The sequence below is a fragment of the Strix aluco genome, chromosome 7, assembly GCF_031877795.1.
Source record: "Strix aluco isolate bStrAlu1 chromosome 7, bStrAlu1.hap1, whole genome shotgun sequence".
In the NCBI taxonomy this organism is placed as follows: Eukaryota; Metazoa; Chordata; class Aves; order Strigiformes; family Strigidae; genus Strix; species Strix aluco.
Window position 1 is genome coordinate 712,173 of NC_133937.1, and position 25,841 is coordinate 738,013.

Consider the following 25,841-nt stretch of genomic DNA (forward strand, 5'->3'; position numbering starts at 1 on the left):
ATTGCTCCAAACCAGTGTTGTTTAATCCTACTGAGTGAGAGGATCCACTGTCTCCTGAACGCTCCTTGTCAAATATTTTCAAGTAATTAAAGCCTGGTACCTGGTCTTATATGAGAAATCAGGAGCATCCATCAGGAGAAGTCAAGACCAGCTGAGTGTTTCCATGAATTGGTTGGGTGGTGGCATCAAACCAAGTAGGTTTGCAAGGGCTTAGCCGGCTTGCCCCAAAGTGCTCTGCAGCATTTGTGCTTTGTTGAGAATGAAAATCCTGTGCTGTTTGCTGGAGGTGTCTGGGAAGGTTACAAACTGGTATTGCGTGATAGCAGTGATGGGTAGAAGCCCTTTTTCAGTTGAATAAATATTATAATTAAAATATAGTTTTCTTTAGTCTCGTTTAGCACAAAATGGGAAAGAGTTAGAGGACTCTTAGTCTTGGGAAAGAGGATGGCCTGTGGGAAACCTTTCATCTTATGAGAAGGTAACGTGACATGTTATGATGTGATACCAGCCTGGACAGATGTGTAGGGCCAGGCTGTCCAGGCATTGCTGGACAAGGACCTCACAAAGGAAATAAATAATTTTGCTGGGTCTGCATGCATTTCATATGTATGCCTGCTTTCAAATCCCACATTTTCTCCCACCCCCAACATTGAGCATAATTTCAGGGATGTTGAACCCTCCAGCTATGACTAGTGTTGCTTCCCAGGCTCTGTTTTCCTTCCAGCCTGGATCTGCAGAGTTACTGATCTCAACCATCAGTGGTTAACGAGCAGGTTCATGAGCATCCTGTCCCTGACAGGACAGTTTTTGCATGGGGGTTTTATTTTTCAGGCTAGGTTCTCCAGTGTGGCTGCTTTGTGGTAAGCATCGTGCCTCCAGTGGGACCACAGTCCTTCCTCATGGTGGTCATGCTGGTGACCTGTCTGATGTGGTGGACATGAGGTGCAGAAAACAGTGGGGAGAGTTTCTTCTGAGAAGTGCTGGAAACATTTCCAGGAGTTCTCTTTTGAGCCAATTTGCTGTAGTCTCTCACTAGACTGACAGTGGCTCTGAGGTGCTTCAGGGTACCTGTTGCACCATCATGTGATGACCTCTGTGTGTTCAATAAACACTTTCCTGGCCACCATCTTGGTAATCCACCTTCTCTGGAGGCACTGGGTTGCATTTCCACAGGCAGAAAGGAGTTCAGGGGGACTTACCAAGCCCTTAGCACTTCAGCTGAAGTCTTTGCAGTCCAGAAATTCCCTCTTCTGTACCAAAAAGCTGCTGCTTCTAGTTCTGAGCCAGCATGGGTGGACATGCTCATGACCCCTGGGGAAGATGGGGAGCTGTGGGTCATTGAACAGTATTTTTAAAATGAAAATGTTTAAGGTATTCCCCAAAACATGTTTTGAGCTGCTATCAGACTTCCTTTTCCTCCCCCACCCCCAGCAACAACGGAGTTGCCCTTTCTGGAGTTATAGACCCACGGTGAGGTCTTTTTCTCAGTTATTTGCATTTCATAGGGTGAGACTGGTAGGACACACCAACACTATACCAACTCCTTAAAACTCAATTTCTTAGGTTTTCATGATAATCTAGCAAATATACCACCTTCAGAAATACCTCTTGCTCTTCCTGCCAGTGCACAACCTACTTCCAGCTCATCTCTGTCCCAGGAAATTTCCCCTGACAGCAGAGTGATCGTCTGCTCAAAGTTTTGTCAAATGAGACTCTTCAGTTACCTCCACGGCCAGTGCAGAATTGGGGACAACCTTGTGACCCAAAGCCGGATATTCCCAGAAGCACAGAAGTGGCCAGGGATCTGTCAGCCAACATGGCAAAGCAGGTTGGCAGGGGCAAGTGTGTTCCTTTGGTATTGCAGTGAGGAGATAACGTATCAGTAAATCTTGCTTGTCCCTACCAGCCAGTCCAAAAATCACGGAGTGAAAAGGCGATACTGAACGTGACCTTGGAGCGATGACTCAGACCGCATGTGCTCACCGCTAGCTGGAATACTGACCTTTGGATTAGGGTACACGAAAGGAACAGCAATGAAAGAGGAAAACTGAACCTCCTGAGATGTTTGCCTGTTGGAAGCTGAGTGGGAGGAAGAACATCAGAGGTGGTCCCAGCCTTAAATTCCCACTGAAATGCAGGGGTGCTGGGGGAAGTAAAGGGGTATGGTCTTTCATCCCCCCTGCCAGCAAGGGAAGCAGCTGCTCTCTGAGGGATGTGGCGGGTCCTGCCATGTTTAAGAAGAGCAAACTGTCAAAACTCTTTGGATAATGCATGCTTTAGCAGCTGATGAATTTATACATATTGTAACCTGTCTGGGACTAAAAGGAAAATAGATAGAAAAATAAATTTTTTAACAAATAAAAATACATTAATAAAATGTATTTTGCACTTAAAATACAATCCTGTATTCAAGTTCTTCTTCTAGTAGAGTTTGGAAACCCTGGGGAATAATCTTCCATGAGGATTAGGAGTCACAGCCAGATGGGAAGCAACAGCCACCCCACAGCCTGGTCAAGCTGTGATGAAGAAGAGAGGAGGGGAAAAGTCCTGTTCCCAAATCCCTTGTGTACTGGAGCAGTTCAGTGCAAATCCACAAAGGTTATTTTAGAGAGGTCGGTGCTGCTCGTAACTTAAACGCACTGAGAAAAAAAAAAACCCCTATCATCTCTTTGTGCGGTAAAAATTGTTGATTGGCTTCTTCTTATCTTATGCAGTGCTTGACGTGCAGGGCTGTAACAGCAATAATTTTCAAGCTGAACTTTTCAGCTTAAAACAGGTGTGGAGCTGGGAGACCTTCCTCTAGACGCTGGGACACACAAGGGATTTCAGGTAAGTTTGGATGAGATTTCACCGGGATTTCATAGGACTAATGTTTGCTTCTTTTAGAATTACTTCAGCAGGTTTAATCAGTTGGAAAAAGAAAACTGTAATTGTGTCTCGCGCAGATGTGTTTAAGGCTGGTACTGTGATATTGATTATCTGGATGGGTTGCGGAGCTGTGCAGCCGGCTGCCAATGCCACGCTTGGAGAATAAAAAAGGGAGGAAGGAAATATGTAATATTAGATTTGCTGCAATTAGAAGATTTGCTAGGTGAAATTCAGTAATGATCACGACAGCTGTGGCTTACCATGGCAAAAGCAGCTGATAAGAAAGGTCATAAGCAAGCGTGGTCGACCACTTGGCTGGTGATATTGTTTCTCGTTGCAACATTTCCAAGACCATAAATTCTTGTTTCAGAAGTTATTTTCTGCAGGTTCACTGTTTCCAGACCATATCACCTCTGGGGGTAGCTTGCAGGTGTGAGCTTTACCAAGCCCCATGCCAGACCCACCATAAGGCAAATGTTACCTCCAGAAAAATTAGAGGCTCTGCTTCCCTCTTCCCTTTCTAATCCTTCCCCGTCTCCACTCCTGTGACAGCCAGACCCCAGCAGGGCCAGTGCCGCAGCTGCAGAAGTCTGCTTGGGGCTGTGTTCAGGTGAGTCAGGGGCATCCCCAGGGATGGAGACCCCCCATCACTCTAAACAAGGAACCAGTCCTTTGGGGCAGATATGTGGTTCGGTCACAGGCAGAGAGATGGGTTCTGCAGTAAGTTTTATCTAACACATCTAAGGACACATGGAAACGTCCAAATCTATTTTAAAGGCTTATTTTTACCTTGTCAGATTCCTTGACAGGAAGGGAAAAAAGCACATCTTTGCTACAAGTGCCACTTCCCACCGGGCAAGACTGAAGCCCTTGATGCGAATCTCAGGTGCCAGAGCAGGACAAGCCAGAGGTCACCAGAGGTGTTATCAGAGGGGGAAATAACATGTTTTCCCATAGCCGTATTTTGAATAATTTTTCTTATTAACCTTTAACCCAAAATAAACTTCTGTCCAGGGAGGAAGCACATATTCAAAAACCAAACCAAAATATCTCCACATATGATGAAGAAAGCTGGTGTCTGTACATAGGGTCTTATCTTGGAAAGCTGTCACAACCACTACCTTTTCTAGCCAGGAGAGCACTGCATTTGGACATGTGATGGGGTGTGCTTTTCTCACGCTGAGAATTTCTCAGTTTCCTAAATTGACCTTTATTATGGTGACAATATTGTTTTCTGATGTGCTCTGAGTGCACGAGCAGCAGAAAAACTTCAGGCCGCAGCATCTCCCTCAGCCACTCACTGAATGTAGGATCTGGTGGAAGATTGTGGGGTTTATTTAAAAAATTTCTTCAAGAGAGTGAGTAAAGTGTCCCGGGAGATGTGGGATCGGTAATTTGGCCGCTCACCCTGTCCTATTGGGCCTCGTGACAGGTAGTGATTGCTCCTCGCAGGAGATATATTTTTGCTGTCTTAAGCAGATTAAAAAATGAATCTCCACTTCTCACCCTTATCACTGCTGCTGCCTGCTCTGACACTGGGGACACAAACCATCATCAGTTTTTTGAGGGTGTGATGTGCTGCTCTGGGTGGGACGTGCCCAGCATCAAGGTTATCCCATCTGCCTTCCCCATGGGTTCTTTTCTGCTTTCACAGTGCCCCCACCATGTGTGGGAAGAGGTCCAAGTGCTCCTTCTCTCGCCTGGAGGTGATCCTCATCGTCTTCCTGACGTTGATGATAGCAGTGACTGTGGTACTCCTCGTCCTCCATTTTCTCCCCGAGGAGCACAATGGCAAGTTGAGCTATTTCAGTCCTGCCATCACACCCTGCTTGAGTGTGTGTCCAGTGCAGTAATGTAAATTGAAGGGATACAGGTAGAGGGTCACTGGGCCACTGCTGAGCCTTCATAATCTTCTTTGCACATGGTCGTCTGGCACAGCCACAGCACCATGCTGTTGCTGGCCTCTGCGACAGGATCATGGTGGTCAAACCCATCGTAGGCATCTCTTGGAGCGAGGATGCAGCCTCAGGGCCAGAGGGTGAGGCTGGCTGCAGGGATCCAGACAACTTCCCTTCCCTCTCTCCACCTGGTGGAGGGTGTCCTGAGAGCCCCTCACTCCCAGCACCCCATGAAGGGACTTCACAGCTGTTGCAATCCCATCACAGCCCATTTACGCCTCCAATCCCATCACCAGGCAAGGGGCAGGTGCGGGTCAGGAGCTGCCCGAAGTTCACTCTCAATTCACTTCTAATGTACCCCATGTTTGTCCTCTGGAGAGATAAAATCTCATGTGGAAAGAAAACATTTTGAAGCTTTAGGTGTTTCCACATAAAAGGAGCCCTTTCTCAGGTCTGGGGATCTCCCCTGCCCTGGATGGGGCATCACTTGACGTGTCAGCAATGGGACCTTTCAATTTCTAGATTTTGATCTTAAATTTGATGTAGTTCACACTTCCTTCGTGGTTTTAGGTTGTAACATGTAAGAGTTTTGCACAAGTGATTCCTCTCTGTGTTGTAGCTCTTGTAGGAGGAGGTGGAGGAACAGTAGTTTTATGGGTAGCCCTGGTCACTCACACCATTTTAAACAAGAGAAATGCCCTGTGGTCAGTCTGTGGCCAGTGTGAGTGTTTCACTTCTCCTCTGTTTTAAGTGACAGCCTAAGAAAGGCTGGACTGGGAAGCCTGAGCACCCCCTTTTCCCAATGCCCTGCCTTGAGCAACAACAGCTGACTGGGAAAGACTGTGAGAACACATCAAGTGCATAGAGATATTTTCCCACAGTGTTATCTTAGTCTCCAGTGATTTGTGGCTCTGGGATTTCCTGTAGATTTTTTTTTTTTTTTTTTAATTTAATAGCCCTCAATGGCTTTTCTTCCATGAGTTTGTCCAGGTGCTTTGTATGTCCTGTAGAAAGACTTCTGCACATTCATGATGGCTGGGATGACATGTGACCCCCTTTGGGAGTCCTCTTCCTCACCATCTGACCTGAAGGTCATTGCCCAGAGCTGCTTTTTGCTTCTTTGAGCTTCTGCTGACTCTGCTGTGATTTTTTTGAGACCAGGGCACCAGCACTGGACACAGGACACATTGGAGGCACAAGGATGACATATGGATGTGCTCCTTTTTCTTCTTTAGTCCTTTCTTGGTAGCTCCTGACATACTCTCCCATTTCTCTCACTGTTGCTGAGCTGAATTTTCGGTGTGAAAACAGATCTTGTACCCTCAGATCTGTTTCCTGCATGGTAGTGGTGGGCTTGGAAGCTTAAACAGCAAAGCTAGGCTTGTTTCCCCCTTGCCGTGAATCACGACACATTTTACACAGTCCAGTGACCCTGTCTTGTGAGCTCCCTCTGCGGTTCTTCATGTCTGGTCACCTCAAATACCTGAACAGCCTCAGCACACTTTAACCACATTGACAGCCCATTGGAAACCCAAGCAGACAGTATCAGCTGGATCCCCTTGTCCACGGGCCTGCTGAGTCCTCTGGGGATGTTGAGCAGGTTTCAGGCATGCAACCTCTTAAAAAAAGATTGGGTTGCCTCTTCTGTCCCTGATTCTTCTTGTTCATGTGTCACTAATCCATTATTTATTATTATAGTTTCCAATGAAGTAATAGCAAACTACTTACTGGGCGTAGGTCGAGCTGACTGCACGGGACCTGTGGCAGAAATTCCTCTGGTAAGTTGGGGGTATTGGTGAAATACTGATTTTCATAATTTCTGAGTATTTTTTGCAGGACTTCTGTTTAGAGGCTCTGCTTTTCTAAACAGTTGTAGTCTTCAAACATTAGGTGAAATTTCTTTGAGGCTTTGAGCAACCTGATCAACTGGAAGGTGTCCCTGTTCATGACAGGGGGATTGGAACTAGATGTTCCCTTCCAACCCAAACTATTCTATGACTATATAATTCTTACCATCACAGAGCGAGATAGTTGTAGCTCTGAGTGTTCACATGTTGAATGAGTCCTCTGACCCTATGGCAAATCTACTTAGATGAATACATGCAAATGAATACATTGCTCAATATTTTGGCTGTGTGGGCTTGATGTGGAGCTCTTCTCTTCTAGATGGGATATGCCAATCCGGACCAGGTGGGTGGTGGGCTTCTCACGCGTCTCTACAGCCGAGCCTTCATCATGGCAGACCTTGATGACTCCAGGAGAGTAGTGTTTGTCAGTGCTGACATAGGAATGGTGTCTCAGAGAGTGAGGCTGGAGGTACGTGGCTGGAAATGAATGATTGTCACAGTTTGTGTTGTGGCTGGTATTAGCATTAAGGTTGTAGTCACTGCTAAATACTATTGAGCATGTCAACACCTTGGCCATTTGCTTTGGGATGTCCTGGTAGCACAATCTTGCAGAGACACTGTGTCTTTGCTGAAGACGAGCTTTTGATTCCTCAGCAAATGAGGCTTGATTTTGACCATGCTTTTCTTAGTGGAGAAATTATCACAAATACATTCGAATCACGAATACATTATCATGGTGCCTGTGTAATGCTGGGTCTCCAGCACCACAGGAAGGGAGGGAGATGCCAGAGAACTGGGGACTCCTTGGATGATCTTGGCTTCACTGCAAGTTGGCCATAGAGGTTTTCACTTACCAGATCTTATTATTTTAAGGCTCTTGCCAAGTCAACAGCTATAACCTGCTTGTGACACCAGTATGGGAGTATCAGGCAGAAAGAGAAGAGCCAGGATGAAGATGAATGGCTGGGTTTTTTGCAAGGGTTGATACAAATTTCCATAGCCTTTGCGTGTGCAAAAGGGTTTTTTAGGACCACCTCCTTCTTCTCAGGTGCTCAAGAAGCTGAAGAGCAAGTATGGCGAGCTGTACCAACAGGACAACGTCATCCTCAGCGGCACCCACACGCACTCGGGGCCTGCTGGCTACTTCCAGTACACCCTCTTCTGGATCACTAGCAAAGGGCTAATCAGACCATCCCTCAATGCTATCGTGAATGGCATCGTAAAGGTTGGTGTCATCCAGTCTGTTGACGTGAGAGTCCATAAATGCAGAAAAGCTGGGGGGCGATACATTTGCTGCTAACAGAGCTCTTGCTGTGATGTTTATGGTAGCACCTCTAAATGTCGCAGTCTTAAAACACATTTGGAGGTGGGTTTATGCTTACTATGGAAATCAGATCAAAAATCAGAAGCCTTGAAGTCTTTCTTTAGAAAGACAGTTATGGGTGGTTTCAAAATATTATCATAATTTTCTAGAATTTTAGACTACTGAAGGAAAAAAAAAGCCCCCAAATTCCCAAGAAGGTGTTGGGGACAGACAGAGAGGGAAAGAGAGAGGTTTTGTGGGTAATCTAACATATGCCTTATGGGCATGAATTAATATTCCTTGTCTTCCTGCTTTTCAGAGCATTGATATAGCGCATCAGAATGTGAGGAGAGGAAGGCTTTTTATAAACAGAGGCACTGTACAAAACAGCCAGATCAACCGAAGCCCTTTCTCTTATCTTGCAAATCCAGCGTCCGAACGAAGCAGGTAAAAGCTCCTCAAGCAGGAGAAAAACAGCCCTGAAGAGGACCATTCAGTTGGGACCACGACCCAGTTGTCTTGCATCTTGTGTTTCTGGTCATTTGTGGGATGGTTGAAAATGTGGAGCCAAGACGATGGCAGAGGGACACTGTTGCTATTCTGGGCACTTGTGTCTGTACATCCCCAAAAATTAGTTGCAAGAGTGGGGTTGAAACTTGTGATTTCCCCCTCCAAGCATGTGAGGCATTGTTTAAGGAAGTGACCTTATGATTTGCTTCAAAAGAAAAGTCTGTAGTGGATTTTAGCATTTGAGTCAGATGGCATGAAATTGTCATCACTGGTGCATGAATCTGTACTCAGAGAGAGCTCCTCTCTCCACGCCCTGGAGAAGCAGCTCCTGAGGTCAGCAACAACCATAACTCTTCACTTACCTTCACAGCTATTTTCAGATCCTCTGCTAAGGCCTCACTGCGCTCTGGTAAATCTCTAACAGCCTCTTAATTTCCTTGCTCAACCTAGTGGAGATTTAATGTGTCTGAGCAACGCAGAGCGTGACCATGGCTCTTGCACTAATGGGATTTCCCTGCTTCATTTTCATCCAGGTATTCATCCAACACGGATAAAGAAATGGTGATGCTGAAGATGGTAGATAGTAATGGACAGGAGCTAGGCTTTATCAGGTACTGACCACCAAAGCAACCTGTTCTTCTCCAAGACCTCATAAACCACACTTCTGTAGCAGTTCTGTCTTTCTGCACAAGCTCTCCTTTCCAGCACTGACCCTTGCCCATAGAGCATTGCTCCCAGCTGGTCACCAGAGAGTCTCTGAGGGAAGAGTAAGTGAGAGCCCATGAGTGCATAAACCAGGTCAGCATCCCTCATCTACTCTGGGAGATACAGCAGCACCTGACCCACCTGCAGCTGGACACATCTCCTGGCATGACCCAAAGGCATCTGGGGAAGATGACCATCTTCCCTTGTAGGGGTGCAGAAAAATCCCCTCTGGAGCTCTCGCTGTGCCCCTCTAAGCAGGTCCCGGCCCTGGCATCTCCAGGACCCTTTGGGGTCCTCTTCTCTTGGTTATTTTCTTTAACACCCCATGTTTTATGGGAAACGTACCATTCCCACAGGCAGCATTTATGATGCCTGAGCTATCAAGAGGTCTACAGGACAGTATTCGGCTGCACGAAGTTCAGAGCTCCGGGCCAGGCAAATGAAGTAATATGCAGTAATTAAATAATTGCGTTTTCCTCATTTAGAAGTCACAAGCAAGAGTCTGACAGTGTTAAGAGGAAGAAGAGGGTTTTCTTTTTCGTATGAATGAAACTGTTCCTTTTTTCCTTTTTTACATCATAGTAAGAATTGATTGCTTCTTGTTTCTTTGAAGCAAGAAAATAAAAATCCCTCCAAAATATAATTCTATGATTCAGAAGAGAGTCAGCTCAGGTCTGAAATAGCTCTTGGTAGCCCTGATAATTACCGTGCCAAATTATTGTGATGTCAAGACCTGGACCATCATAGCCATGAGCCCTACTGGTCAGGAAGGGAGAGGATGGGAATAACTTTGCCCTTGTTAATCCATCCCTAGGTAACAACAGTCTGCTTTCATATTCTCCCAAAGAAAATTCCCATATATACTCCAAGTACATAGATTGAACGAGTAAATTGCCAATATATAGACTGAACAGTGCATTCCCTATGTGTGTCTTCTGACTCCTCTTCAGCTGGTTTGCTGTGCACCCGGTCAGCATGAACAACACAAACCATCTGGTGAACAGTGACAACGTGGGCTACGCATCTTATTTGTTCGAGCAGGAGAAGAACAAGGGGATGCTTCCTGGAGAGGTGGGAGTGTTTTCAGACTAGTGAAAATAATGAGGGAAAAAAGTGCTGCAACAGGGTGGGTGCTTTCTATGGGCCAAAGCGTCTTCTTTCAAACAGTGAAATAGGACAGCAGGGTAAACACAGAAGAAGAAAGACAAAGACGAACACTTAGATTTATTTACTTTCTTCTTCTAGAGAAGAGAAATTGCAAGGTGTACTCTTGCTCTCTCTACTTTCCAAACTAGTAATCAGTGGCATTTATTTAGACTTTAGGAATAAACCAAATTTATTGGAAATACTAGAAAGTCATGTGTGGGATACTTGATCCAAAAGCATCAATATATTGCATCTGTGGTGTGGCATCAAGTCTGTGGTCAGCCCCACTTCTTTCTTATGGCTTCCAGCCAGTTCTGCCTTCTGATTTTCATTTATCCGGCAGACTTGCCATCCTCAGAGTGCAAACACGGTTCCTTTAAAAAGAATTATTTCCCCTGAAATGTAAATATGGCCATGAACCCTTCTCACAGACTCTTTGAGTCATGAGTTGATTAAGAGAGTGTCCTGTGTGTATCTCCAGCATGTACCTTGAAACAGCTGACCAATTCCTATTTTAATACTCTGGACAGAGGAACACGTGTAGTTCATACCGAAGATGGAAACTAAAGGAAGTCTACCTAATTCTTGTTTGCAAATGTTTCTTTTTATAGTGGATTATCTAAAAGCTTTTAACAAGACTCAACTCTAGCACATAGTTCTGGGTGCAAGTCAGCGCAATTTGACATGCAGACAAAGCCAAGAAGCGTTTGCAGGATTCAATATTTAGCTGAGTGGTCTGCTAGGCACATTGTGTCTAGCAGTCTTACAAGAAAATGGCTTAAGATCTCGTAAGATATTAAAATATCTGGTGTTCATGCATCCCATCTCTAAAAGAGGGGGGAAAAAAATAGTATCTGTGAGACCTGAATTCAGCTGACACTCGTGTGTAACCAGCTTTGTTTCTAACAAGTACTGCTTAATGTTAACTCCTGCAGTCAGCTCCAATAGCTCTCACCCTGTAAATCAGTTATGGTGTAAGCCTGGCAGAAAAAAATCGTGTGCAAGGTGCTACAATGAACCATTAACATCTGATCAGTAATGTGAGAAACAGGGGACATGAGGGGAAGAGCTGCCACTGAGATGGAAGAGGTAGATGAAGAAATGTTGCTTGGACACCAAGTGACGTGAAGGTTCCCCTGAAATGGCAGTTGCATCCTGTGTGTCCTATTCTCCCTTGCTCTTCCTGTTCTTAACTCTCGGGATGCTCCTAAATCACCATTCCAGACCTCCCAGTCACTTCAGAAATGTTTACACCAGCATCGCATGCTCATCAACTGGCTGTCACGCCAGCCTTGACTGCAGGGAAAGCTGCAGGTGACGTCTGCAATCACTTCGAGGCACTAAAATCCACCTGACTCCGTCTGGTTTTGGCAGGGGTCTTTTGTTGCTGCCTTTGCATCCTCCAACTTGGGAGATGTGTCGCCCAACACCAAAGGCCCGTTCTGCGTAAACACGGGGGAGTCGTGCGATAACCCACAGAGCACCTGTCCCGTGGGGGGGGTAAGTATGTCCTACCTGTTCTACATTAACTTCTGATAAGAAGAAAACTCGTGGTGGAGCAGCAAACACAGAGCCACGTGGTGGGCCATTTGTGCATGAAGAGGACATTAAAAAAAAATCACCATTTTTTGGACTATTCTGGATACCTCTTTCAGCAACTTAACTGTGTCTTGTCCTCATACACCCCGTTTTCTGGTCATTCAGCCCAAACCTAAATTTATCTTATTGCAAAAGTTAGTGTAGTAACCTGGCACCCAAATTTGAGATGGTTAACAAGAAGCAATTAGTTCTCACAGTATGACAATCACTTGTGGACTCGTCCACTCTGCAGTGCCACATGTTCTCCATATTAACTGATAACCAACATTTAAACAAATTTCTTAACAGGCAACGATGTGCATGGCCATGGGTCCTGGTAATGACATGTTTGACAGTACAAGAATTATAGGGCAAAATATCTACTTGAAAGCAAGGGTAAGTGATATTTTGTTTTACAAATGTGTGTGAATGCTGTTATTACAGGAATGCATGTTCATTTAAGCAACTTTCTTGCACCTGTTTTTGTGAGTATTTGTAGATTTAAATTACTCTTGAAGTCCATATTTATATGCCTAAGGAAAAGTTTCCTGCTTATTCAGAAAGCACAAACTTTTATTTAGATACATCATTATAGGTGTTGAAATTTGAAAATCTTGGTTTGGGCTTTTAATCTCAGTATTCCTCATCGGTATATAATGTGGATGTTGCCCCTTACAATCTTCCCCTCCCTCCCATGCACACATCTCAGAGGAGTCACCATAGAAAAAAATCACTGGAGTTGAAGACTCCAGGAAGAGCTCAGAGACACCACCACATACCACTTGTTGGCCAACTTTGTCATCACACTCCCAAGCTAATGCAAATGTGAGTTAAAATGTGCCAGCTTAAGCATCCATGAAAGATGCTCATTCTTGCCCCGCTTGACTTTGCATTTACTCAGCCCGTGTCCTCCGCCCTATGGGCTCCCTCATGTCACCTGTGTCCTTGGGCTCAAAAGTCACCTGAATTTACCAGTTCCCCTTCTGTGGCTTCATGTAATGTGAGAGTAGTCAGTAAGAGGACATTTTTTTGGCACCAGTTCAGGGACAGCAGCTTGTAGGACCTGGAACGGGTCCAGCAGAGGAGTAAGAGCAGAAGGCTTGATGGTGGCAGTTTCCTTTTAATCACCATCTCAGATGCTTGCCCTGAAGTCACTCCAGGCTGATCGTGACTTGCAAGTGAAAGATTGTCCCAGTCAGAGTGGCCCGGTGCGTGTGCCAAATGGCGAGGGAAAACACTGCTGTCATGTTTAACACCACAGACTCTTGGCCTTCAAAGGCTGTGTCCTCTACTCCTTCCTGCAGTTACAGGAATATTACTAAACCTGAATAACTTCTGGCAACACTTTCTATGTACCAGCTCAAGGCATGTGTGCCAGAAAACCATTCACTGAAGAGCTGAATGTCTTAGCCGTTGGCTGTATAGTCAATGTATGGTGAAGTCCATGTGTTTCCAAACAATGAATACAACAAAGTGCTTTCAAAGCAATGAGTGCAACAAAGTGCATCTTTCTCATAGAAAACATTTCTTCTGGTTGGTCTAAGATGTGCGAAATGCCAAAAGATTGCAACTAGGAAAAAGAATTTGCCATCCTCATGGAATAGGTACATGTTTCAGCTGTAAAAAGGAAGGCACACAGAAAACTGTTGACCACAGAGTGTCCTCCCTATGTTACTTGAGACAGGGAGAGCTTGCAGGACTCGGGGCATGCAGGATGTAGAGACAGTGTGATAGAAAAAGGAGTTTGAGAAACTCTTGCTTTAATGCCTGAAAGAGGCCACTGGAAGGTGTCAATGGAATGAAGCTGAATTCATACAGCTGAACCTCAGAAGAGACAGGCTCCTGATTTCTTCTTTCTCAAGAATTTCCACCTTGTGTGTCCCTTAGGAGCTGTATGAAAAAGCTTCCCAGGAGGTCACAGGACCCCTCAGCTCAGCTCACCAGTGGGTGAACATGAGTGATGTCTTGGTGGAGCTCAATGCCACACACACGGTAAGAGCCGGAGGTCCCAGGACATAAAGAAGGAAGAAATGTTATATTCTCACAGCAAGACTTGGCACACAGAGGGGAACTGGTTTTAAAATACCTCTTCTTATTTTTTTTTTCCCCTTCTTATTAAGGTTAAAACATGTAAACCAGCCTTAGGACACAGTTTTGCCGCGGGGACTATTGATGGAGTGGGGGGTCTCAACTTCACACAAGGTAATTTAGGTAGCAAATGCCAATATGACTTTGTACAAAGGGGGAGGACGTGGGGCATCCCCCAAATAGATTCAAACCCCCAGAGTCATTTAAGAACATCAATGACTGGTTGAACTGCAGTCTCCAAAGGGATATTTTTGGGGAATGTGTGATCTTACAGGTCTCTTGCAAGTTTGTCTGTGTTTGTCAGAAAGCTTCTGGAGAAGGATATGACCATGCTCTGAAGGAAGGAGAGTGCTGGATGGGGACTGGGGAGAAGAAAGAACTGGCTTTGGGACAATCTTTCTCATTTGTTCTCATTACCTGAAGGCTGCCAAGATAGAGCTCAGCTGGGCTAAATCTCTGCTTCTCAAACCACCCCAGAAAAGGAAGATAGTCAGAACCCACTGAGAACTATCCTATCCCACATAAGCAGGGAGGGGGTAATAAATGAGTTTTCCACCTGATATCTGCTGGGGCAACTGAAGGAACAGTGTTTAAAAGATGCTTCCCCTTCAAGGCTCAGTAGAAGGAGACCCATTTTGGGATGAAATCCGGGACCTGCTGCTGGGAGAACCATCCAATGAAACAAAAGACTGCCACAAACCCAAGCCAATCCTCTTTAGCACCGGAGAGGTAAGGATACACCAGTGTGTGCCCTGGGAAGTGCAGACATTGCTGATATGGGCTACGTTTTGGTAGGGCACTACAGATTATGTGTGTGACAGCCCATATGGTGAAGAACAAGGAGGGAGAGAGAGATGCATGGGCTTTGAAGGCATGAAAATAGAAAGCAAGAATAAGTGTTGTCATTAGTTTGCATCAGAATGAGAGAAGTGTAAGCCTTCCTCCTGCAGAGCATCTTTTCTATATATCCCAGGAGGAGGGACCAGACCTGCTGCTCTCATTAGGGTCGAAAAAACAACTGAAGACCCACCCTGGCCTAATTCTCTGCCTGTGAAACAGCCCTGAGCAGGATGCACAAAGAAAATACAAGAGGTCAGGGAAAGCCAATGGTGTGTGGAGCTCAGTGTTGCCTCCTGGCTGTCTCTGGCTTCAGGAGAAGACTCTGCTGGTGCTCAGATCTTAATAGCTCTGGGTGGATTTTTCTTCCATCCTACTATTGGTTTCCTACCTTAATCCATGAGAGGACCTTTCTTTTTGTCATATAACAGACTGGCCCATGCAAAATGAAGTAACTTGTCATTGTGCCTTTTGGAAACTGGGGACTGTATCAACTTACCCACTTTCTCAGTGTTGTCTTTAAAGGCTTCTACTGGGCTTTGACTTCCTCTGAAAATGTGCTGTTGACTTCTCTGCTTTTCTGTCATGTTTATCCAAGGGTCTGGTAGTTCTGTGAGCTATAACATTGACTGATGTCAGACTTACTCATCCACAGGTAGAATCACACCAGGCTCAGGCTGGAGGTACCCTGGGGTGGGGTTCTCCAGCATGACTCCACTCCCTGCAGGACCAACACTGCAGCTACAACAGATTGCTCAGGGCCATGTCAGAAGAGTCAGGGCAGTCAGCAAGGATGGAGATCCCCCACTGCTTGTGTTTCCATCCCAGGGATGCCCAACTCTCACAGAGAAGGGCTATTTCTTAGGGCCAGCCTCTGCAAAACTGCTGCCCTGTTGCTCCCAGCCCATCCCCATGCCCGGGGCTGCTCTGTCCTGTGCAGGACTTGGTGTTTGCTCTTACTGAACTTTCACAAAATCCTACTTACAATTTTAAAAGAAAATTGATGCCCTGTTTTCCACTTGCTGTTCCTTTGGCATTAAGGCAAATGCACTGTAGTGGAGCAGGATCATGTCCAAGGTCCTTTAGAGCACTTAGAGGATGCCATCTGGATGAGGCAATTCATAGTCTCTTTTGTTGTAAGTCTCTTTAAAAGCTTTCCTAGTGTCTCTTTGTGTTCAATCAGCTCCTCACCTCATCTCTCATAAAAGGAAGTCCTAGTGCAGAGCCTCCTCTCACCCCACCAACTCTGTCCAGAACGGTGCTATTGAGAGTATATTACACTTTATTCTGATGACTTTATCACCTTTTGAGCATCCTTTTACAGATGCTCTGGTAGGCCCTCTGCTTCTGATGTGCTTCACAATGTTTTGCCATTCATGTTTTGGCCCCAGTAGATTGCTCCTCAAGAAATCTTTTTGGCTTGCTGGAGTAGGATTTTGCATTTCATTTGGTGGAGCCATGCCACCCTTGAGCTCTTATTGTTCTTTCTTTTAACAAGTTTCTTCATTTTTATCTAGCTATTTTTTTTTTTTTTTTTTAAGATGAAATGCTGCTGTACTGTGTATTTTGGCTGCTGCAAGGTGCTGAGCCCCAGTAAGGTGTGCTCCCTGCTAAAGGGCAGTTTGAAGTCAGGGTTAGGTCAAGGGTTCCCTGAGCATCACCCTCTGGGTGACTTACAAACTCTCCCTCTGCATCACAACTGGTGCATTTGCTTAGCTAATGAAGATGTAACTGTCATTTCCCATTGCCATTGGACTCTCTGATTTTACTCATTCACTTTTTCTCTCCTGGTCAGATAATCAGCTTTATTAATCCTGACACTATCCTTTTCCCATGAAGGTGAGGGGTTTCTAGGTGCTACCCTGACCTTATTTACCCACTTTGCTTTAAGCTGCCCCTCTGCAACAGCTTTATTTTTGCCTTAACCATAGTATTTATATGTGCCTTATCTGTCTATTATGGTCAGACAACTTGCTCTACATATGGAGGTAAAACACTTTTTCATGTGCCTGTCTACAAAGTAAATTTATTTGCCTGATTTATGATTATAGGAAGGAAAAGACTGTCTTTTTTTGGTACTATCCTACAATAGTCATATTCATTTTTTTTTTCACCTCAGATGACTCGGCCTCACCCCTGGCACCCTGATATTGTGGATGTTCAGATTGCTGTCATTGGATCGCTGGCAATTGTTGCTGTTCCCGGAGAGTTCACGTATGCATTTCTTTGGTCTTGTTCTATGTCTTGCAGCCAGCAGTGTTGCATTCAAACTACCTGTGATTCTTCTGCATGCAAGTATAAAGGAGGTGTAGGCTAAAAATTGTCCCCAGTATATGATAGCTGTGCAGGCACTACACCTGTATGTCCACTGCATGTATTTTCTTGTATACTGTCTCCTCTGGTTACCTGGGGTTTCCCATTTTCTTCTCCATTCTGTAAATTAGTCATGGGAATGAATGAGATGCAAACAAGCTTCCTAAAGTTCATTGAAAAATGTGGTTTCAATGAAACGAAAGGAACTTGTTAACTTTGATTTTTTTTTTCATGCCACAAACACTATAATGATGAATTGCACTGACTGTTGATGGTACAATGGTGAAGATTTGAATATGATAATGATTTATTTTTAACACCTTTTTTTCTACCCCACCAAGCCCTCGGGTGCCTCCAGCCTCACCCTGGCTGTGATGATGCATGTGAAATGTTTTGAGGTGTTTTGGTTGAGCTCATTGCAGAGAAACCTTAAGGGATGCTGAGCAGCGCTGCAAGTGCTATGGGAATTTCTGGTGCTGTGCTGCATGTCAAACCAGTGATTCCTGCTTTAGCTCCCTGCATTTCTGGAGGCTGATGTTGTTCCCTTAACACCCCTAGGACCATGTCTGGACGCAGGTTACGGGAAGCTGTTAAAAGAGTAAGTTGCTGAGGAAGAGGTTTCTCCAGAACGCAGCATATCCAGAACTTCATGTTTCTTGATCCTTCTGTTTTTTCCCTTGTCTCCTCCCACCTGGGGTCATGGGTGTGTCTCACAGATGTTTCCTTCTCACAGTTGCTTCAGACACATTTTGTGTGTGCTTACTGACATGCAGGAGAAATGAATGTCCTCCCCAAAAACTGATCGAGTTTCAATCCATAACCAACACAAGCTAATTCAACTGGGATCCAGGCATAACTGATGCTAGCAGGAGTTTTGCCTCTGGAATGGAGAGTTTTAGCTCCTTAATCCCTACCAGGATTTTGCAGCATGAGAACAGTTAAAAAAAGAAAAGCAAATGTATTTTTTCCCATTTTCCTGATTGATACATCCTGTTCTCAGCTGTAGCCTGAATACCATCTTAATTTCAGACACTGTCTCCACAACTCACTGAGCCTGTCTCACATAGTTATATCAACACATTTTTTAGGAGTATACAGGCATCAGCTTCAAAATACCTCTAAATTTGTTGAATTTATTGGAGCATGAGGTCATTTCTCCTCTTTTTCTTTGGGAAGTGAATATGAGACTTTAATAAAGGCAAATTGCACTTGTACGGTTGCATTCCTGAACATTCAGCCCCCTCCCCACTGTAACTTTGTATTCTGTCTTGGTAAATAATAATAACAACAACAACAACATAACTGTGCATTAAGCAGTTGTTACAAGATAAGTAATTTATTTCCTTTCTCAGGAATTCGATTCTCATGGTACACCAAGAATGGATGTCGTAATTGCAGGTCTGTGCAATGTCTACACCCATTACATTACCACCTATGAAGAATATCAGGTAAATATTAAAATTGTGGACTGAACATGTTTAACTAAGTTCACATTATGGCTATATGGGATAATTCACATGAAATCATGTATGCTTAGCGTCCTTTGCCACAAAAAGCTGAAGAATCTGTGGCAGAAATCACAAGACCTCATTGTTTATTCTGGTCTAGATGACATAGTCCAAGGGCCAATGTGGTTTCCTGACTGTAGCTAGAGTGTATGTATGGATGCTTTAAAGTGGAAATGGTCAGACGTACTGAAGGGAGCTCCTGTGAGTTCAGGTTTGTTTTAGTAAGCTCCTAATAACTTGGATGAATCAGAAATTATCTTCATAAGGTAGCAAAATTGTCAGAAAAAAGATCTGGAGCTGTAGGGTCGTATGGTGACCATGAATTGCAGTGACATGTTGCTGTGGAGAAGACCACAATGTAGCTTGCAAGACCCGGTTTTAAGGGTCCCCACAAGGCGTGGCAGGTGATGTGCACCACTGGATGGACTCCTTGGGTTTAGAAACCCTAAACTGGGAGGGAAGGTTGGAAGAACTGGGGTTGTCCAACCCAAAAAGTTGGAGAGGACACGACCTACATCATAAACCTTTAAAAGAGTAAGAGAGCTGTGATAATTGGAAGAGTGACAACTGGTCCTTCCTGTTTGTGATGGATTGGGGAATGAAGAGTAAACTGAAATTGCAGCAGCAATACTTAGGCAAGATGTTGGGCTGTCTCCCTAGCAGTAAAGGAGTAAATAAACCCCTGCAGGTACAGTGCTTATCTTGTCTTGATGCAGTAAGATGAGCTCTATAAACTGCTCAAGATTCCTTCAAACCATCCTTTTCCAAATTTGTCCTTTCCTAGATTCAACGATATGAGGCTGCATCAACTATTTATGGGCCACACACCCTTTCCGCTTATATTCAACTGTACAGAGGACTTGCGAGGGCTATTGCTACGGTAATCAAAATTTTCTATGTGCCACAAGATGATAGAGACATCTAAATCCTGTAAATGGTGATGGCTATATTTGTTCCTCGGTGAGGTTGCATGATTGCTGCCCTCTGTTTTCTCATAAGAAACTGCTTTGAGAAATTCTCATGTGGTATGAAAATTCCTGTAATGGGGGTCTCCATATCACTTGGAAATTCTGGGCTTTTTCAGTTCAAAGTTTAGGAAATAGGTACCTTCAACCTGTCAGCATGGCCTGAAGTTGCTGCTTTTCTACCAAGTGGAAAAAAAATCTGCTACATTGTTCCTGTACATAGCAATGTTTGTTACCATTGTATCTGTGGATCATGTGAATGTGTGGGACTGGTGGGTGGGTGCTGCCTCCTGAAGTCATGGGATGTTCTGGAGGGTGGATTTGGGTCACCTCAGCAACAGGGCAGCGGGTGTCCTGCAGGGATTGCTCCTGCATGCAGAGTGCAGATGAAGATCCTCTTGTTTGTTTTTACGCTCACTTTATTGCCCTTGTTCTTAAAATCTGTCTAAGCAATAGACTTGGACAAAGAGCCACAGCAGTGACATGGGACATCAGGGAGATACTGGTTATCTATATGTATGTATAATGAGCACATCTTCCCTCTCCCAGAATACAGTACAGGATTTGCCACCTGGCCCAGAGCCCCCACTTTTCAATATAGGTAACCTGACCTTGGTGCCTGCGCTCACTGCTGACCGCGTGCCGGCGAATAAGACATTTGGGGATGTGCTACAAGAAGTGAGACAACAGTATCGAGCGGTGAGAGCTTCAAGGATTTGCTAAAACCTGTTTAGGAAATAGTCTTTAGATTCTTACCCCTCATCCAAAAAAGTTTATGTTTTCTAAAGGGTTGTGATGCTCTCAGTCCAAAAAGGTCTCGTTCTTAGTGAGCATGGTTGAAAAGGCAGAGACAGAACGTTTTCATGCGGATATCATTGTACCGAATGTGATTAAAATACATGAATGAAGGGCAAAATAAAACCCCTTTATTCAACAGGCAGAAGATTTCCCCTTCCGCTTCAGCATAAAATAACAGTTGATGGTTAAATAGGCAAATATTGCACAGTGATTTCTTTACAAGCAGAAATCAAGTCACCTTTGATGCCTCTGCTATGGAATGTAAATTAAATAAAAATGTCAGAAAAGGTTCGGTTTTCAGTGCTCAAAGTTTAGATAAGGTGTTCAGACAAAGGATTTTCATCTCATTGCTGTCTCCAGCAATAAAGTAGGAAGAAGGCAGAGAGGCATTCTTTAAAATCTCACCTATTTCCCTCCATCTTTTACACAGAAATCTTATGTGCTATGGTGGAGTTTATTCAACAAGTGGAATGGCAAGGCACAGAATACCATTTCACAGTATAAATTGTCCAGTTGCTATTGCAACAAGTGCAATTATAAATAATTTAATACGCAAAACCCCCACAAAAATCCAACCAAACCACTAAAAAACTCACATGACATCTTCAAAGGGTGTTCTTAATGTGCGATGTGGTGCTCAGTCTTCAATATAAATCTCCATTTCCCTCACAGAAAGAAGTTGCTGAAGTAACTTTTGTAGGCGCGAACCCCAGGAACTCTGCAGAGAATGCGGTAAATACGACACACCAACGCCTGGGATTGGAGATGTTCGGATAAGTGAATATTTAGTTACTGTCTCTGCCTGGTGCATTTTAATCTTTGACATTTGGGTTTCAGAAGGAGTAAGATTGTGTGCTGCCAGTGGGGTTTTTTTTGCTGGGAGTTCAGAAGAAGATAGTTCCTCCCTTCAGCATGTGCTTTGGGAACTCACACCACCAGAATGTTTTTGGGGCAAAGTCCTTAATTTGGTCAGATACGGACCACTCACAATCTCTTCATACTATTGAAGTCAAAGGCACCCGTGGTGGGTGTTAGGCCAGACACTCCTTCTTGGTCAGTATCCAGTGCCATCCAGTCATAGCAAGCATGGTCTCTAGTCTCTATTTTATCAGCCTAGTGCATTATTTTGATAAAACAACAAAAATTAGGAAACTATTTAATTCATCCCATCACTCATCTTGTGTAAATGTTAGTAGCAAATACCTCACCTGTTCATTCCCTTTTTAGCGATCAAGTTATCTACTCATTCTCTGTGCCATTAGCTTAAATTTGAGCTTTGGCGGTGAAATATAAGCATTTTGCTAGTAACTACCACATTTGCCAGTAAAGCACACAGAAGCATAGTCCCTTCTCTAGTGTAAAGTGACACAGAAAAGTAGGGACATGTCTGTCCCTTCAGCGTCTGGCTAACTCAGTCATTTTTATTCCAGACTGAACACAACTTCCTGACGGTGGAGAGATACAACAGCACTTCAGACAGCTGGCAAGTGGTAAAGAATGATGCCTCCTGGGACACCAGGTGGGTGTTCTGACCAGATTTCACTGTTCCACAGACTCCATGGAGTAATTAGAGTTTAACCTGAAGGGCTTCATTTCAGAGCTCCCAAACGTAGGCTCGTCTTGGCCCTGCAGGTGATGCTCTCTGGGGATGGATTGGTCCATATTTGGGTGGTTCACTTGTCAAGACTACAACAATCAGTTTTCCCCTTGGGTCTAGTTTCTGCAGTGAAGGCTTGCAAGTTTGGGAAAGGTAGAAGGAAGAGCAAGAATTATAGAAGGTTTGTGGTCCAACTTGTTCATAGCCTACCTTCATCCATCTGCTGTACCGTGCTGCTAAATAGGATATCAAATAGAAAATATGAGAGGTTCACTGCAGTAGAGTTTTCATAGGGAAAGACTGGCAAGCTTTGCTGTGCATCATAAAGTAGAAACAGTCTATAATTTAAAAAAAGTTTGTAAGAAAAAAAAGTTAAGTTTAGAGATGTCAGTCTTAAGGAAAAAGAGCCTCTAATCAGCAAAGCTGGTGTCACATTTTCAGAGCTTCACCAGAAGTCAGCAGATGATACAGGAATACCAAAGGCATCTTTTGTCAGACTATTCAATTTCAAGTTATTCCCTCATTTAAATAAACCCAGACATTTCCCCACGTGCCTCTGCAACCTATCTGTGAGAAACCAAACCCCTAAAAACTTCTGTCTTGGGTCTTCTAACCTTGCAATGTCCCAGTGCAAACTCATAATGTCCGAGGCCAGAGAGACAACATTCCTACAGCTTAGCTTCATCAGGAAAGTCTTCCTCTGGACTTATGATGAGCATCTGATAGGGTGTAATTCTCTCTGCCTAACTGCAACCAGCTGTTCTCTAAACCTAATCTGGTAGCCAGGACTTCGGATGTCCTAACACTGGAAATGTATTAAATGTATTCCTACCTGCACTCTGAGCTCTGCATTTCTAAGTGCTTGCCCTCTGTTTAACACTTGCACTGTGCTACCTTGTCACTCTCATTGATGTCACCCTTTCCCGTCAAGTTCCCTACTTGAGTAAGGGAAATGATGACATTTTATCATCCATATATGTAGCCCTGCCTTCTTCCTTCCTCTCCCAAAACCTGAACAGATTTCCCAAAATCTTGGCCAGGAACACTGAAAATGTTTAGCAACACATCACTTGAGAAGATGAAAAACATATAAAAGTGCAAAACTTGAAGAATATGTTGCCATGATGCTGGAACGATGGGAATCCAGGCATCTTACTTTTCTTCTTGAGAAAGAACAATCTTTGGATCTCTGAACGATGCTTAGATACTTCTGCTGATAAGGAAGAGGAGCTGTTTGGCCTTTTCCTGCCTAAAGGGGCTGGCCAGAAGGCAAACCAATGCAGATGGTGATGCCTCCCTTCCTGGTGCCCCAGGAAAGTACCAAACACCACAAGAAATGGGAAATAGTTCTGTTAAGATGAAAATAAGTCACTTTTTATGATGTCAGTGTATTAACCTTGAAATGTTAGTATTTAAGGTGATGGTGACGGGGGTCATTAAATATTTTTACTAGATATTAGTGGAGTTGGACTGTTGTTTTTTAGTACAGGAAAAACAAACATTTGATACCGTTGAATGTGCTGACATTGCAATAGGAGAGTACCACAAGGGACAGCGTTATTTGTTAGTTTAGTGTTGCAAAGTGTTAAATAGCATGTAGCTGCAGTTGTGAAATCCATATTGTCAGGTATCAAAAGATACAAAGGTTTACTTAAAGGAGGTGCAGCTTTTGGAGAAGGAGATAGTGGCTATCTGTCCTTTGTCCTGTGCTCACCATTGCCCCAGGGACAAACTCAGTGCAGACTTGCCCTTTTGCTGGATGCTGTCTTGGTGTTTGCTGTAGAGAAGTGTTTGGCCCCACCCTGCGTCTGCCATGGGGGCAGTAATTGCTTTCTTGGGACTGTTTAGGAGGAGGGGCTGAGCTACAGGCAGGAATTTGCCTGGCCGTGCCTTTAGCAAACAGCCAGCAGAGATAAGACATTGTTAAATCCCCATGAGCTCATCTGTAACAGTTACGTTCCAGTTCCCAAGTCGCAGAGAGGTGGTCCTGGTTCACCAAGCCTGGAGGGCAGGATAGAGGGGAGGCTGGATGGTGGCAGAGATCTATCACAGCAGCATTTTTAGGTCACAGCATTACAGCCAGGCACAAGCTGCAGGTCTCTGTTCCAACCCAGCTCCCAACAGGGCCAATGTTGAAGCTATAGCAAGTTGCTTGGGGCCATGTCCAACTGAGCCGGGGTGGTCCCCAAGGATGAAGATCCTCCACCACTTTTGGCCTTGTGCTGTCACCTCACTGTCATCTCCCAAGACAACATTGTCTTTGTCCCAAGACAAGCCAGTGCAATCTACAGCTAAAACCTTGGACAAAAGCAACCAGGTAGAAACATGTGCCCTGTGTCAGCCTGTGTTCTCTGTTTACCAAACCAAATTTCCCTCATCATTCACTGTTTTTCACCCAGTCATGTCTGTAAATATTTATTTCAATCTTCTCAGTAAGACTGGTAGGGGAAACTTTATTACCATTGCCGATGAATCAACAGATTTTGTTCATCCACTTCCTTTAATTAAAGCCCTGAAATGGGGGTACTATCTCAGTAGGACTTGATAACTCCCATGTCTGGCCTGGATAAAATTAGGGGGGCCCTGCCCCTCCAGCAGTGCCCCTCATTGTCAGTATCAAAAGAAGAGCAGATTGATCTTCTTCATCTCCCCAAGAAGTGCTCCATCACAGCCGACTGAAAAATCCCTTGCCCCCAGATGTTGTGTGGCTGTCTAGGGTTTTGAGGTTGAGCAGAAGTACTTTTGCACAAGGAGTCCACAAAAGAAAATGGAAGTCTGATGTGGACATGGGTGCCAGAAGCCCAGAGCTTGATTGTCGGAGTCACATTAGCCGGGGTCTTTATTTCTCCGTGCGGGAACAGAAACGACGCAACACCAATGTGATGATCAGGTCGTCCATCTTTTTATTATATATTATTGTTTTAGTTTTTTTCTATTCCTTTTCTGGTTACATTTATACTCTACTAAGTTCCATACACGCACTCATCTATCTTCTAATAGGCTACAGGTCATCTACACGCGCTGTTCACGCGCCTCTACAAGCATTTGCATTGGTTAATTGCAATTAGCACGTAAAGCCCAAAACTTGCCAAAACTCCCTTATCTCATACCCTGTTTTGCTCAGACTTGTGTGCTTTTGCTGACCACAGGTGTTTCTCACTTATCTGCTATCTTGTGTGTTTTTGCCAGCCTTATTTTGCTGGCCTTGTCTTCTTCCTTGCATTCTTCTGTCTGCTATAACTTTCTCCCAGCGCGGCCCAGACTCCTACACTTGATTATGATAGATTTTGCTTGTGACCTTCAATAAATGCTCATCCTCTTGGTTCAGCATTGCCCCTGTGCAGGGAAGACTAAGCTGACAAATACTGCTCACAGAGGTAATGTTGTATGGGCTTGTGATATGGAGTTGGGAATGTAAGAACACAGTAGTAGAAATATTCTTCATCTGCAAAAAGGACCACTGACTTGTTTTTGTATGTTTCTAGATATTTTTAAGCCCTGCTGGGTTTTGGGGTGGCTTGTTGGTTGCTGCTCTGATAGCCTAAATATATGAGGAAAGGTTAAAAGAAGCTCTTAAGATATTCTTAACTGGAGTGCATTCATCTCATTCCATTTAGTGAACTCCTGGGGTATTAAAACAAATGAAAAGTGGATTTTGTTGTTGAGTGCAGTTTTTGCTTTGTCTGCTAGGTTTTACTGGACCAAAGGATTACTTGGTCGGAGCAATGTGACTATTGAATGGCACATCCCTCATGACACAGAGCTGGGCATCTACAGAATACGGTACTTTGGGCACTACAGGAAAAAACTGTCTATCAGTCATGCTGTCTCTTTTCCATTTGAAGGCACATCTTCAGCGTTTGAAATCACAACTCCATAG

General features: G+C 44.3%; 1 protein-coding gene across 1 annotated transcript; it reads left to right on the plus strand.

Moving 5' to 3' along the window:
* The first annotated feature begins 4,532 nt into the window (after window positions 1–4,532).
* On the plus strand, window positions 4,533–25,841 carry LOC141925590 (putative neutral ceramidase C). The gene is made up of 20 exons (XM_074829994.1): window positions 4,533–4,659; window positions 6,465–6,544; window positions 6,933–7,082; window positions 7,662–7,838; window positions 8,236–8,363; window positions 8,960–9,037; window positions 10,082–10,202; window positions 11,652–11,777; window positions 12,165–12,251; window positions 13,743–13,847; window positions 13,976–14,057; window positions 14,557–14,672; window positions 16,900–16,994; window positions 17,652–17,691; window positions 18,446–18,541; window positions 19,386–19,481; window positions 20,116–20,265; window positions 21,037–21,096; window positions 21,795–21,883; window positions 25,652–25,841. Exons 1-20 carry the CDS (start codon window positions 4,533–4,535, stop codon window positions 25,839–25,841), a joined length of 2,193 nt encoding a protein of 730 aa, XP_074686095.1.